General features: G+C 36.5%; 2 protein-coding genes across 2 annotated transcripts; one reads left to right on the top strand and one right to left on the bottom strand.

Annotated features, from left to right (window-relative positions):
• Positions 1 to 489: 489 nt before the first annotated feature.
• Positions 490 to 7308, bottom strand: LOC109032411 (uncharacterized). Its single transcript, XM_019044530.2, has 5 exons — positions 6907 to 7308; positions 5130 to 5306; positions 4230 to 4385; positions 2570 to 3205; positions 490 to 1948 (listed from the first exon to the last, which is right to left on the bottom strand). The coding sequence occupies exons 1-5, from the start codon at positions 7058 to 7060 to the stop codon at positions 1500 to 1502; spliced, it is 1572 nt and encodes a 523-aa protein (XP_018900075.2). The 5' UTR covers positions 7061 to 7308; the 3' UTR covers positions 490 to 1499.
• A 73-nt stretch (positions 7309 to 7381) lies between these two features.
• Positions 7382 to 12307, top strand: Tfb4 (transcription factor B4). Its single transcript, XM_019044534.2, has 6 exons — positions 7382 to 7547; positions 8488 to 8668; positions 9307 to 9516; positions 10209 to 10332; positions 10993 to 11121; positions 11920 to 12307. The coding sequence occupies exons 1-6, from the start codon at positions 7517 to 7519 to the stop codon at positions 12193 to 12195; spliced, it is 951 nt and encodes a 316-aa protein (XP_018900079.2). The 5' UTR covers positions 7382 to 7516; the 3' UTR covers positions 12196 to 12307.
• The last annotated feature ends 2584 nt before the right edge of the window (positions 12308 to 14891 follow it).

The raw sequence follows: 14891 nt of genomic DNA, 5'->3' as shown, positions 1-14891 counted from the left end.
GAACATGATTCCTTGAAATTTTTGCAGAATTTTCCTCGCACATAGAAGAAAAATCACGGCAGTTTTAAGGAATTACCGTTGAGTAATTTTCGGTTTAAAGAATAAAGTATGACAGGAAGTCTGCAACGTCGCAAATCGAGTTATGTGATTGCCGACTTTCACCGTCAATATATCTCATTTACAAGTTTGTTTCCAAATCTCCTGCTGAGTGATTCTTATTCCTCGAGAAATTTTGAAGAAAAAACTTGTTATGCTGTGCTTTTATTTACATCTTGGCTCAAGCCCATTCTAATCGCTTCTCTTTCACAAAGGAAGTGATTCTGGGCTCTAGATACGTCTTTTTTTAGAATTAGAGACTGAAAGTACCATATTTTGCAATGAATTTGCTCCTCTTAGACTTGGCACAGAGGTCTGCATTACAAACTTATCACTGGGTATATGATTGAAGTCAGAATAAATTAAACCAGAGGAAATTGATAACAATTCAAATACCAACAGAAAATGAATCAATTTTAATGAACAACTCATAACACCTAGAATGATGTATAGAGAACAGTATGAACAAGAATCTATGAGAGGTGCTTTCCAAACCAAATCTTGCAAATGATCATGCACTAAGGTTTCAGGAAAGTACATACATGTAAATTTTTGCTGCTTGTACGGCCAATCACAAGCTTGAGACATTCTTAACAAGCAAGTTTTACATAAATTAGTAGGCATACAAAAACATTAACAAAATATAGAAAAGAATTTAATAAACATAGTAAAGAGGTCGAAAGAATCATCCTTCGTAGAGTCCAATGCGCCACTAGACAAGTTCTGAGCCAGAGAAAAGGCACCTAATTTTTTGTCAAAATCTTACGTAGGAAACAATTCACACACTTTAAAGTTCGAAAATCAACTCCTGAACAAGTATTTTCGACACAGATTAAATGAAAAACTGATTATACAAATGACGTCATTTATATTTTTGCTCATTAACTAATGTTAATTGTAAACACTTGTACTGATGGCCAAAGTTCGAAACCACATACCTTCATTTTTGACCTTGCAGACTTCCGACCACACTATATTGTTCCTTTGGAAAACAAAACTAGGTAGTGAAAGAAAATTTCCTTGATTTATCTTCTCTGTTAGCGGAATATTCTGCAAAAATTTTGAACTTAAGTTGGCTTGCTTCACTTAAAAAAAATTAAAGTAGGAGGCGCAATTTTGAAACACTACAAGAGAGGTACTAGGTTTCTAGGATTAATACTTTTTGTAGTCACCTACTTTATTAATAAAGAAAAAAAAACTAGGTTTCACACTTTGGTCATCGATATTTTGTTCAAATGTTGATTTTCAAACTTCCTGTCATGTGATCCATTTTCCTCTTAAATTTTGAAAAGCTAATACGTTGCATAGTGCTTAAAGTCATACATTGTCTAATGGCCCATTACCAGAAAGATCGGACCTGGAATCTCTGTGATATATGCAAAATGATCACCCAGAACATTTGATTATAATGTGTCATGCCGCATCATTTTACTTTTCAAACGCCTTTGCGCTTCCTCACGCTTTCTTTTAATGGCTTCTTGTGTACAAATTTGTCCAGTATGTGCTGTTACTCTTTGATTTTGATTTGTGGTACGGTTTGAAATATTTGAGCTGGCAGGGAGAGAAACAATTTTCCGGCTGGCTACGGAGACTGTGTTACTTTGATTGACTTTAGCAGCAGCATTTGTGTTACTTTGATTGACTTTAGCAGCAGCATTTGTGTTACTTTGATTGACTTTAGCTGCAGCATTTGTGTTACTTGAAGGATTAGGGGCGGCGCTGCAACCTCCACTTGAATCATTATTTGAGAGAATTGCACTTTGGGGGAGATTCATTTGCGACAGGCTTTGCAAGTCCAAAGAGGTCAGGAACTCCTCATCTTCATCTAGGAGGTCGATGTCAGTGCGAGGCTCTGGAAAATAAAAACAATTTGTGGATTAATGGCAGATAAATTTGATACATATCAATGGCCAAAGTGCGAAACCATTTATCTCCATTGCACTGTTCCAAAATTTCCTCTGTAATTAATAGTAATATGGACTGAGTTAAAAGAAATACACCAAGTTGCATCTAGTTCGGAATGAGAAAAAGAGGTTGGAAGTTTGGTTTTTCCATAAGATTTAATGTTATGGACAAGGTGTAACGACTGTCCTCGCATTCAAAATATTTTTCTCGATTGGCCAGCTGTGCAGAGCAGAACTTTTGGCACCTCCGAATAATACTCACTATGAATAACAAAGTTACCTTTGATCATGGTCACTATTTTACAGCATTTTGTACGTTTTTTCCATTGAAAGAAAGTTAAGTAAACTACTCAACAAATGGGCAACTTTCAACACAAATTTTGACGCCCAAGATAAAAAAATAATTTTATCCGAGTTATTTCCAGGCTAAACTAATTTCATGGAAAATAACATACTCTCAATTTTTTGAGAGCTTCAGTAGTGGGTTCGGAACTGATCAAACTTTTCTCCTCAATCTTACATCAAAAAATTGAGGCAAAGAATTATACAGACACCGACAAGTAACTAACCTTTTGATGAAGCAGGAGGTTCAGAATTGGGCGATGAGTTCTGCTCGGAGGACAGTTTTGAAGGAATCACAGCACTTGCACCCGGTCTAGCTGCAACCGAGACATGCTGTGTAGGTTTCACACTGGCAGTTGCTGGAATTTGTACTTTATTACTAATATTTGCTGCTTGTGATGGTAACTTATACGTAGGGGCTTTGTTTGAGCTGATAAAATTAGATTTTGACTGATGTGGAACTTGTCCCAACGTATTGGGCCTGGCAGGGTTCGATTGCCACTGCTTCGGCTGAGCACCTTTTACTGAGACGATGTTATTATTGTTCACCAGTTTTGAGGAGGTAATTTGGTGGGTCTGTTTATCTTTGAGTAGGCTATCTTCAACAGCTTGACTGCATTTCATGAACATGTCATCGTTGGCTGAGTCGTCGAAGAAATTGGAAAAGTTGGATTCGGTAGGAAGAGACTTCCGGTTCAGTTCCAAATTCTCTTTCATGCCGATCGTTGAGACTGGCAGTGACCTCCTGCTCAAGGATGCAGTTTCTTTTACCGTAACAGCGTCTTCTATGTTGACACAGCCTGAGATACCCTCAGCTGAATTGGCTGCAAGTAGTTCGCTGGGTGAAGGAGTCTGAGCTTCCACTGTAAACATTAGATGACTCGAATGAAAATCAGAAGAAAAATGGGTTAATTTTCATCACATCTCTCAAGCAGGAAACCTACTTGGTTGTGAATGAGATAAAAAAGCTCAAGGCCACAGAGAGTTTGAAAATACATGCTATGGACTATGCAAATAGTGTACTAAAGAGCAAATTTTAGACTTTTTTGTGCTAAATTCAACTTCCTTAAGCCACCTATTGAAATAAACATTTTTAATTGATTGAATCTCGTATGGGAAACAATCCATCTTTGCTGAGGGAAAAATGTTGATTTTTTTAAACTCAACAATCCCCAAAAAATAAGAGATCAATTTTTGGAAAATTAATATTGACACCTCTTCATCAGAAAAATCTCTGCCGTTCCTCTTACCATTTTACACTTATGTAAATGCATACAAGTATAAGAATAAAAAGAGAGGAAATATTGAGTGCACTAATCCCTAGAGGCCGATAATAAAATATATAACACTCTGGAGAGGAAGGGAAGGAGAAAGTCAATATATTGAAAATTAAAATAAAAAACGATGCATAGGTAGTTCTCACAAAATTAATCACAGAACACCAATTTGAGGGGAGGGTAGAGACAGTAAGCAGGGCGTCAGTTAATTATTTAAGGGGAATACACTGCTGTGCTAAGGGAGCGCACCATGAGAGCTTTCAGAAGTTGCCAAAATTCCTTTGATACAATGCATATTTTCAAAGAAACCTATGGCTAATTTTCCTCCAATTTTTCAGATATTATTTTCTGCGGTCTGATCTAAGTTATTAGAAAATGTCATGAAAAAATATTCATGACATTCCTCAAAAATGAACATTTTATCAGAGGGAATTTGGCGACTCTCGAATGCTCATACAGCGATTTCCTTAGGCAGGGCAGTACAGACCTGTGTTTCAGGTTTCAAGTGGAGAGGGGAGTCAAAAATCTTATTTTCAGTGGGTATTATATACTCCGTGAACAGCTTCTGACTCAAATATATCAAGTTCACTTTGATTTTATGACTACTTACTGACTAGATTCTTAGTCCATTCCATGTACTCCATTACATCTGCAGTCTTGAGATGCTGCTTCAGTCGAGGTGGGGTTGCAATCCTTTTTGTTGGTCTTCTCATGTGCTGAGATATGATACTTCTGCAAGTGATTGATGATTCCAAGTAGGTGTTCTCTGCAGAAAAAGAGACAGATAAGAACAAAGAGTAACAATTGAGAGGAAAAATATTTTTCGTACTTAATCTGTGTTTTGTGTACACCTCCTTATTTTTTAATGAGAAGTGGAAGACCATTGGAAAGAGACAAGCTTCATTTCATGGTGAAGAATCTGCCACTTATTTTCTCGTCTTCGATCACATTTTAAAATTTCCTGACGCGTGTTTTTACAGAAACCTGCTTCTTTTCGTGCTAGATGACTAACTCCGAAGTTACGACATGAAAAGTCACATTCTTCCAGTGCTGTGAAAGTGACCATTGGCTCTGATAATCCTTGCAAGAATTAATGTGACTGAATAATTTTTTTTTTTTTTTTTTTTTTTTTTTTTTTTAACTACTTTAAGTAGCCCACAAGGGTTAATCCTGCGCTTCAGTCCCATCTATCCTCTGTTCCTAACAACCAGTCCCAGGCAACCGTTGTTTGAGACCATCAAACTCGGGTCGCCTGGCCAGGAGTCGAATCCGGGACCTCTCGATTATAGAGCTAGCGCTACAACCACTACACCATAGGAGGCCGACTTTAAGAAGAGTGTCTATAATATTACATTTCAAGTTTGCTGGTGCACCCACACAAGTTTTTACTTTAGGGTGCAACTCAATGCTTTATTTATTGTCAACTGTTGTTTTTCTATACAATGACAAAAACAGTTGGAGGATTCTTTTAAAGCTTAGTTTCTCATTTTGAATCAAATTAATCACACACCTTTCCTCGGTAGACTTCCTGAAACTCCATCAACCCATCCGACTCTGAACTCTGGAGAGTCGTCATCGTTTATTCGGAACAAATGTGGATACTGTGGGCTCATTTCATTCTTCAAAACTGACTGTCGAACAGGAGTGCATTGCTGCTCGGAGGCTGAGACGCTGGATTCAGTACTTTCTATAATATAAGACACATAAATTATTTGGATAGTGAAGCATTGATAATTCAAGACGACATGAAAATTGACAAAATTATGGAATATTAAGACATTGTCAGATTTATAAAAACCCAAAGAATGTAATGATTTGGTCAAGATTGGTGCCTGGGACACTTCGTGTCAATTATTGATCATCAACAATAGACCAAAAGCCAAAAATTCGAAAACTTACTTAGTTGGATGTCACACTTAATTTAAACAGGGTGTCTACTTTTTTTCTTTCCAGGAAATCCTGATTTTCGACTGCTAAATCCTGATTTCATAATTTTTTTGAATCCTGATCAAATCCTGATTTTTTGCAGAGCGAATGTAACTTCACAAAAATAGCTCAATAAAAAAATCCGATTGTACGGCCAAATTTACTCAAATCCTGATGAAATCGGGATTAAATCCTGACTGACCTCAAATCCTGATAGAATCAGGAAAATCTTGATGCTACACACCCTGTTGAACAGTTGCCATGGCTAAGTTTAACTACAGAGTAGTCGACACTGTGAAATGGTAAACTTAGGTACACTTCACAGATATAACACGAGTGTCAGCTTAGTAGGAAAAGCAAGTTCCTCAAACTCTGTGCTTAAAATATGTTATACAGAGTGTTTGAAAAATAAAAATCCACTTGAGCTGCAGAAATTAATAGAAAAGTAAAATAAAAGGAAACTCATTCAAGCAGTAGCTTTCAATTCCAAGAGAGTAGGATAGACAAGATCCATCCAACTCAGAACAGAAAGAATTGCTGTAAGTTCATACACCATGAGGTAACTACTTGGGTTTCTTTAACTTGTGGTGAGCAGGATCAACCTTCCATTGTTGATAATTTCCCTAGAGTCCAATAAGTTTACACACTACATAAGTCCAACAGAAGATTTGTCATAGGTCTTCACTTTTGTACAGAAAGAGACTTTTAGAATTAAAGTGGCAGACCTCCTGGTGGACTTCTCAAGAGAGTAAGACCATTCATTACAGAAGATACTTTGTGCCACAAACATGAAAATATGTGAATGCATCGCTAGGTTTCGTACTTAACAGTCCCTCCACCAATGAAAGCAATGAAAGGATAATAGTGTGTGATTTCCCTTCACCTCTTGCTACGGTATGACTCTCAAAACAACCTTAGGCCAAAAGTGTTGAATAGTCTCACAAAACTTAAAATTTGACAGAGGATTCTGATGTACTGGGATGAACCGAGTTAGGTTACTTTTAATCGGCAGAGTCCTCGCCAAATAAGTTTACAAATTTCTAGACTACGACGGAAGATTCTCTAACATCACTCTGACGTGTTAAGTAAATGCAAGAAGCAAGATGGTGGATCTTGTGTCACAGTCTAAATGTGCGTAAACTTATTCGGCGTGGACTCCAACAACCAATCATGGTGAACACACTTCTTCACCATCAGATGAAGTCATTCTGAGCCTGATGACAGTGGAGTGGTTTTGCTTGGGACGAGACTGTTACAAAAGAGCCAATGCGATACCAATAAAATTCTTTGTACAGCAATATGCAGGAAACAGAATACTTCATGGTGAGAAAACAAGGCATACAACGAACAAAGTACATTACCCTCCAGAATTCTCGACTTTTCTGCTGGGGGGCTGCGGTCGTCAGGTTTGAGGAGTTTTGTCCTGGTTGATCTTGAATTGAAACTTGAAAGTCCGGAGGGCCTCCTTTTTAATAATGATCCGGGTTGTTTGGATTTGGGGGTAACATCCATCATGAACAATTGAACAAAAGATGGTCAACAAAAAAATCTATTCACTCCAAAGAGATGGGTAATGTTAGGCTTTGAGTACGGATTTGTTACTGATGAAAAGAGACATATAAGCTCACGTAAAAGCCACCTCAGATTGTAAATGCACTAAACAGTCACGAAGCCACTTAATTTCACCATTTTTCACAAATTATACTCGTTAAAAATCGGAGAATATAATATCTTTCTCACTCGTAAACCATCATAAAGTTTGTTTAGTGTTTACTTCGACATTTCGCGGGTTTTCGAGGTTAAATCTGGTGATCGGTTCAAAGCATCGATGGCCAAATTTAACCATAGATTTAACCTCCAAAAGTCAATGTAAACAAACATGTGACCGGTCAACTTTATTTGTTGCTTATTTTGTGTTTAAAAAAGAAAAAATATGAAAATTACACTCTTGTGAAGTTTAGTGGAAAGCCCATGGCAATAATGGAACAGCAAAGTAAACTAGGTAAAGTGCATTTGTAATACCTGGCCAAAAAAATCTACCACATTTGTATGCCCCGATCTCTCTTGCTCGTAATCGATAAAATTTAAGCCCAAGTACTCTTCATTTCTTCATTAGAGAGTCTGTTGACTCTAATTTATACTCCAACATTTCAACGATGGAAGATTCTCATAGAGAATGTGTTTTAAACCTAGTAAATTTTGCGTCCCTTCAAAATAAGATTCTGGTTGAGGTGAGATGTCTAGGACAGGATTCATGAAGTACTTAGGTACGTGCGTAAATGTATGAGCCACAGAGAAAAAAAAGAATATCACTGTATCTGCAGTATTAGTTGTGGTACAGAATTTATTAGTCGGTACAAGGGCTTAGCGATAAAGAGATCTTTAATGTTTTGGTCTGAGCACAAGCTCTTGATTCCATTCACGGCAAACTAAAGATTTGCGCTGTTCCTTTATATTTAACCACCCTTGCGCAGGCAATATTGTGTTCATGTAAGCTTTTCATATCTCAGCACTCTTAATGGTTTATAACTTGCCATTAGAGATAACTAGACTCAAGGCTTTTTGAGAGTCCTAAACATATTCCGTTTGCAGAATATTAAGTACGTACATTTTATAACATGCAGCTAGAACTGCGGAAAGAAAAGAGGAGACAAATGTCACATAAGAGAACAGCACCATTCAACATAAATTTATGTGGTAACTAATGGGCCAACTGATGATTGATGCATTCAAGTAGCTGTGGCATATGTCTCTTCTTTTTTTCCCTAGAGTTTTTTCCCCAGTTTTACCAGCTCCTAAGATTCGTTGAATGTATGAATAAAAACTACTGATTCACTAGTGGCTATGATTTTCTTATCATATCTTCCTTTGTGTTCCAAAACCATTGTTCATCAAAGAAAGTCTGCATTTAATTTAATTTAATTGTTCCCCTTTTATTTCAGAAGTTGAAGATGTAAGTCTATTAGTCGTCGTGATTGATCTCAGCACCGAGCAACCTTTTTTGCAGGATGACAAACTCTCACTCACACATTACTTGAATGCAATCATAACCTTCATTAATTCTCATTTGATGCTCAAGGCTTGCAATCGTGTAGCTGTTATTGGATCTGATTATTGCCGCAAGTATGTTACGCTTCATAAAAAAAATGAATACGCAATCCTTTTGCTTTTTATCAAAATTTGAGCCTGACTGAAAAGACCGTTTCCTATACTTTTTGAGGCCTCTGAAGAGAATTTGCTCTCACTTTTTGATTAACAGATCACAGATGTTGTTTATTTACATTTGATAAATTCATTTACAGATGTTAAGAGACTCAGCTGTAGTTACAATTCGCAATAATACACCTTAAATCAGCCACAGTTTTGCAACATGCCAGTTGCTTTTTATGACTGGGAATAAAGAAACAAATCGATAAGTTATGGATTAAACCTCACTAATGTATGTCTTCTCTGCCAACTTCTTGTTCAACTCTTGTTCATCCCTAGCCCGACAGCATAGATTTACTCTCTAAGACAGATGTCAAGAAATAATCAAAAAAAGCACCTGACTTCTTTGAGCGCCTCCTCTAAAACTTTGTAAACTGTTGGAAATTAAAGGTAGTTGAATTTTAAGTGATGCTAAAAGACTCTTTATAAAGATACGCACCTGATTTTGAATTTTTATTTTCGTTCTTCTCATGATTGAGTACGTTCGTACATATATAATGTATTGAAGTTAATGATCCTCCATTTTCATGTTTTCTTTCCATCTTCTTTTTCAGTAAGTATTTGTACCCAGATGAAAAGAATAAGCTGAACATTAGGCAAACAGACAGTCAGTATGAAATGTTTACTCTCGTCGAACAAACAATACGCAATAATGTGAAGTCATTCTTCAATGATGACAGCTCGAAAGATGATGAAGATGAGCCCTCCAAGTTACCTTCGTTAATCAGTGGCGCTGCAGCTCTTGGCCTTTGCTTCATCAACAGGTTTGTGAAACCTTTTTTATCGAACCTTCAGCATGCGATAAGAAAAAAAAATGCAGAAAAACTCAGACTCAAATAATTGGCATCACCTGTCGCAAAGTTGAGTGTCTTACAAATCTTTTGGTGCAAGCAATACCCAATAATGTCACACCAAACCAAAGTTATCAACAAAAAAATTTCTTCAAAAACTTAAGGAACTTGGCAATATGAGAGAAGCCACTTGCTTGTCGATGAACCAAGATCCATTTTTCCTGTGTGCTTGTGAAGAAAATTCTAATTTTGCTGAATTTAAGATAGCACTTGATTCCAAATACGGATTAAAGTGAACATGTCGAATGGTTGTCCAACTCAATTCTAAAATACTTCTTCTTATTGTAACTTTTATTAAAAAACTTGTCTATTAACGAGAAATATTAAGAATTTAAATTCATTTTAATCATTCTTGAATGTAGTCAAGTGAGCATTTATGTTGGGATGAAGGTCAACTTACTTTTGTCACAAAGTCCAACAATTATCTTGATTGTAATTAGTTCTTCTAAAATCTCAAAACAGGTACCTCAGGATTTGAGTTTGATTGTTCTCTGTAGGTGGGTTCAGTGAAAATTGTTCAACAATCTCAAAACTAGCTTTAGGACTTATCATAAATGTTTTGTCCAAGTCAGTATGAAATTTTATTTTTTCCAATAATTTTACAGGATAGAAGCAACATTCATGTCCAAAGATAATTTAAACTCTCGGATTCTGATAATCACAGGTAGCCTCGACTTCTCGCACCAGTATATGAGTTTGATGAATGTGTTTTTTGCTGCTCAAAGACAGGTAAGACCTTTCGATCTTTGGAGTCTCTTCACTTTGATGATTTTACATTTGTATTCAAAAATTAGTGCAATGATGAGCCACAATTTGATTGTTACCTTGACTCTATCCACACTTTGAGGACATTTGATAGTTGAGCTTGATATGTATTTACAATCCAAGAATCATCCTAGTATGGGCCGATTTTTTAGATGTTTCATTTGACACTTAATGTTCTTCCATCCAAAAATAGAATGCATTTTTTGATCTCATCCATTTTGCTGCACTTTTAAGAGCAAATAAATCCAACCTCAACATATACATTAAAGTAGCTACTTTACTGCCATGTTAAAAAAAAATGTCATATGAACATTCTAGGATTGCCAAATTTTCTCCTAGAAAATGTTTATATTTAAGGATAGTTATGAATATTTCCTCTTGAAATTTTCAGAGTTTTCAGGTCTGATCGTGAGTAAAATTTTTTGAAAAACTGGAGGAAAAATATTCACAGATTTCCTCGAAAATTCTGAATTTATCTATTAAAATTTTGCAGTGTTTGAAGGCTCATAAAGCGTTTTTCCTTAGCATGGCAGTATAGTCTACTTAACAATGTTAATGTGATATTCTCATCGAAGCTAAGATTCACCAAAATATTTTCTTCACAAACTTGGTCTTTTTTCACAGAACATTGCTATTGATGTATGCAGTTTAGAAGCTGAATTGAAGTTACTCCAACAAGGAACAGACATAACCAATGGGCATTTCCTGCTTGTACCATCCGCAAACCTCTCCGGACTTGTTCAGTATTTACTGGTGGGTGACTTTTCTGAAAAAAGTTTGTAAGATTGTTATCTCTGGAATTGTTCTTTCATTCAAGTTAAGTTTTCTAATGCCTTTGTTGGGGAAACCTGGTTGCCGGCAACTTAGAAAAACTGCCTGCAAATGCAAAAAATTTGGAAAAGCGTGGACAAACTGCAAATTGGGAACATTAGAACCAATTACAGACTCTCTTGATAAGCCCATTGTAATTTACGGGGATTTCACATTTGGAATCTTCAATTATTTGGCTGTATCTCTTGAGTGTATGAGGCCCATTACAAACAAACATGCTGCTATGTTATATTGAAAACTTTTTGGAAAATATGAGAGTTTAATTGGTATATTAAAATCTGAAAACCTGTGTCCGCAAACACTTCATCAATATTCGAGGCCATATCTGTACCAATGGCGGATGTCGAGTTTTAAAGTTTGTGGAAACTGTACCTAAAGTTTTAAAAGAAGTGCCTTTTGGCCTCCCTAAGACAAAGAAAGGCTGGTTTAAAAATTTAGTCTAGAAAAAATTCTCCTCTATAAAATGATCTTAGAAAGTGTTTGAAGGAATATTTAATAAGCTACAGTGAATATAAAAATAGGCCACATCTGCCATTTTTGATGTATTTTTGGAGACATATCATAGTTGCCCAAATCAATCATCATGAGCCCCTACAAAAAATTCAGATTTAAGAATTATCTAATGTTGTACCCACCATATTTTACTTTTTGCCGTATGACTTTTTTATGATCAGCTGTTTATTTTATTTCTTGCTAATTCCTATTCTTGCTCTGTTACAGTGGGTTTTCTTGCCTGAACCACCCCTACGGAAACATCTGATAGTGCCTCCTCCAGTGAAAGTTGACTACCGTGCTTCCTGTTTTTGCCACAAGCAGCTGATAGAGCTAGGTTATGTCTGTTCAGTGTGCCTCTCTGTGTTCTGTAAGTTTACGCCCATTTGCATGACTTGCCATGCAGTATTCAAATCGCATATATTGTTGCCGAAGAAAATAAAGAAAAGAAAAGTCAATTCAGGATCCCCCATGAGTGTTTCTGGAAGTATGCGAAGCAAGTAACAAGTTCCTTGCAACAAAATTTGTGATTGATTTTCACTTACTTTTATTTTTATATGAATTTTGTTTGTTTTTGTGTATAAATGTAAATAAAGCCAATTATTTTCTACTTTTACATGTATGCAGTATTTTAGAATTCTACAAACCTTTGCTCTGAAATTCAGAATTTTCAAACTCTGTAACTATAGATCATTTAACCAAGGAGAGTAAAAGTAAAAAAAAACCAAGTTTAGAGATTAAAACTTTGTAATGCATACCCAAGTTCAGTGTAATAAAAGTAAGGAATCAGGCAAGTCTAAAGTTAAGAGGAAAACGAGAGTGAAACTGCAGAAACATATATCTCAGTTTGCAACATTGCTAACTTCATGTCATACTTTATTTTTGAAATGGAAATGACCGAACAGCGTCCATCGAGAAATTTCCTAATTTTTCCACTTCATGTGAAGATTATTCTGTGAAACTTCAAAGGAATAGTGTTGGTTTTTTCCATTTTGGAGCAATTAAAGGAGGGTGGAAATTTTGGAACAGGGCAAATGAGGAACAAAATTCTACAGTTTCACTGTCAAAAAGTTTCAAATCTATACTGTAAGCTCTCAAGCCTCCTAAATTTTCATTCCTGGTAACTGTTAGTTCTAGCGTTCTGCCAGGCCGATTTTCATGATTTTTGCGGCCATCGATAGGTAATTGTCTCTAGACAAGCTCGCTCTATTCAGATTTTGAAAATATGGCCCAGGTTAGCTTTTGGGCAACTTTACGCAGATAATGATCATTTCAATGTTTCCAAAATAATATTCATTTTTCTTGGTACCTTTTCAAAACCATTAAGCCAAATAATCTATCAGAATAATTTGATCCAAGACTAAAAAGAAAAAAGGAACACAGTAAAAACTGCCGACTCAAACTTTCAATAAAAATTTGCAATTCTGCCAGAATATTTAGATTGCGATTTTGTTTGTTTGACTGATTAAAGTATTTATACATAAAATAATCCGATTAGAACCTCAAGAATGGCACATTACTACAGGTTAGCACAGCGAGGCAATGCTGTTAAGGTCTGTGAATATGCTCGTAAAATCAAAGAAACGTCACTTGTAAGAATTCGTGTAGAGATGAAGCTCAAAGAAGTTACTGATGTGAAAAACGTAGCTTGCAGTTTAACATGAGATCCACACAAAAGGATTTATTTTGAACGAAAAAAAGACGAAAATAATTCTTAATTTGCTAAAGTAGGTAGTTCAAGTCGAACGATTCACTCAAGATCATAATTTGTTAAAATTGAGGCATATTACCATCGCTAAAATTCAAATAAAATGAAACTGTAAATGGAGAATTTGCATGCATATTTATTATCGCTTCATCTGGAAGTGCTTAAAGAGCTGATTTCACAGTATTTTTTATAATTTTTTTCTGACAAGGGAAATAATATAAAAATAGTTGGCTGAGTTCATTTCTGTATCAAGTGAATACGTTAACTTGTTTTGCTCACTCTTTATTCTTCGGTCCTGATTTTTTGTGTTTTTAAGATGAGGATGATCATTTCGGACCTTTCCGGTCCATCCTCAGGTCACACTTGGCACACTCGCGAAATTGCGAACTTCTCGAAAAATAAAAAATAAAAATTAAATAAAAGTATGTGTTATTGCGTTATCAGCGCACGCTTATCACTTCGCTCAAACTTGCGGGATAAGCTCGCGCTGATAGCTCGATAACAGATACTTTTATTTAATTTTTATTTTTTATTTTTCGGCAAGTTCGCAATTTCGCGAGTGTGCCAAGTTTGATGTGAGGATGGACCGGAAAGGTCCGAAATGATCATCCTCATCTTAGAAACACGGAAAATCAGGCGACCGAAGAATAAAAAGTAAGCAAAACAAGTTAATATAAAATAGATTTAAAAGTGAGGAAATGCTTCGCCTAGTGATAAGTTCACTCGGTAGTCTCCACTTAAATACGAAATTCATCAAATATCAGACACCTGCAAATTCTCTATTCTCCAGAAGTTGCTGAGGGAATGAACAGCTTACAGCTAGCTGCAGCCATGCTTAGTCAAAGCTCGTAGAGAGAGATAAGTGCGTCTTATTCGAAGAGATAACCATTCGTGCTCTCTGGTAGGTTTGTTGCCTATGCAGCAACATCGGAGGCGAAATTTGACTGGGCCATAGCTATCAAGAGTGGCGGTAGCCACCCCCGGTCGAGGAAATGCCCAACTACGAGCAGGTTCGATAAATCGTTTGCATTGGTTGATTTGCAGCTTATGGAGCGATAAATGCGAGGGCCGGATTAAGGGGATGGCCACATGGGCCGCGGCCCATGGCGGCAAATTTTGCAATTGTTTTGAATGTAGGTATCAAAAAAGAGAGAGAAAAATCGGATTCAGAAAATAAATTACAAACGAGAAAAGGCGACAAAATCTCTCATTTCCTGAGAGTAAAAGTACAGTAATTTCTAATTTTGTCGTCTTTCGATGATACAAGAGACAACTGACAACACCTTTAATTAGTCGAGTTAAGAGAGAAACCAAACACGCAATTTGACCTGGAACGGAGCGGTCGGCATAAAACGCATAGCGCCTACAAGACTGCATGAATACTTCACGCATTGCGTCAAAGACACTGCGGTCAGCAGCGCAGCGCAGCGCAGCGGTCGGCGTGAAACGCATAGCGCCTACAAGACTGCGTGAATACTTCACGCATTGCGCC

The sequence above is a fragment of the Bemisia tabaci genome, chromosome 10, assembly GCF_918797505.1.
Source record: "Bemisia tabaci chromosome 10, PGI_BMITA_v3".
NCBI lineage: Eukaryota > Metazoa > Arthropoda > Insecta > Hemiptera > Aleyrodidae > Bemisia > Bemisia tabaci.
This window is presented reverse-complemented; position numbering and strand designations above follow the sequence as displayed.

What these genes read in the sequence shown, in the direction of transcription:
- LOC109032411 (XM_019044530.2), bottom strand. Translation starts at nt 7,060, where the DNA reads ATGATGGATGTTACCCCCAAATCCAAACAACCCGGATCATTATTAAAA. An exon ending in ATGGACTAAGAATCTAGTCA is followed by an intron (nt 3,206 to 4,229) that starts GTAAGTAGTCAT and finishes TAATGTTTACAG; the next exon opens with TGGAAGCTCAGACTCCTTCA. An exon ending in ACCTCCTGCTTCATCAAAAG is followed by an intron (nt 1,949 to 2,569) that starts GTTAGTTACTTG and finishes TTTATTTTCCAG; the next exon opens with AGCCTCGCACTGACATCGAC.
- Tfb4 (XM_019044534.2), top strand. Translation starts at nt 7,517, where the DNA reads ATGGCAATAATGGAACAGCAAAGTAAACTAG. An exon ending in GGATCTGATTATTGCCGCAA is followed by an intron (nt 8,669 to 9,306) that starts GTATGTTACGCT and finishes CTTCTTTTTCAG; the next exon opens with TAAGTATTTGTACCCAGATG. An exon ending in GACTTGTTCAGTATTTACTG is followed by an intron (nt 11,122 to 11,919) that starts GTGGGTGACTTT and finishes GCTCTGTTACAG; the next exon opens with TGGGTTTTCTTGCCTGAACC.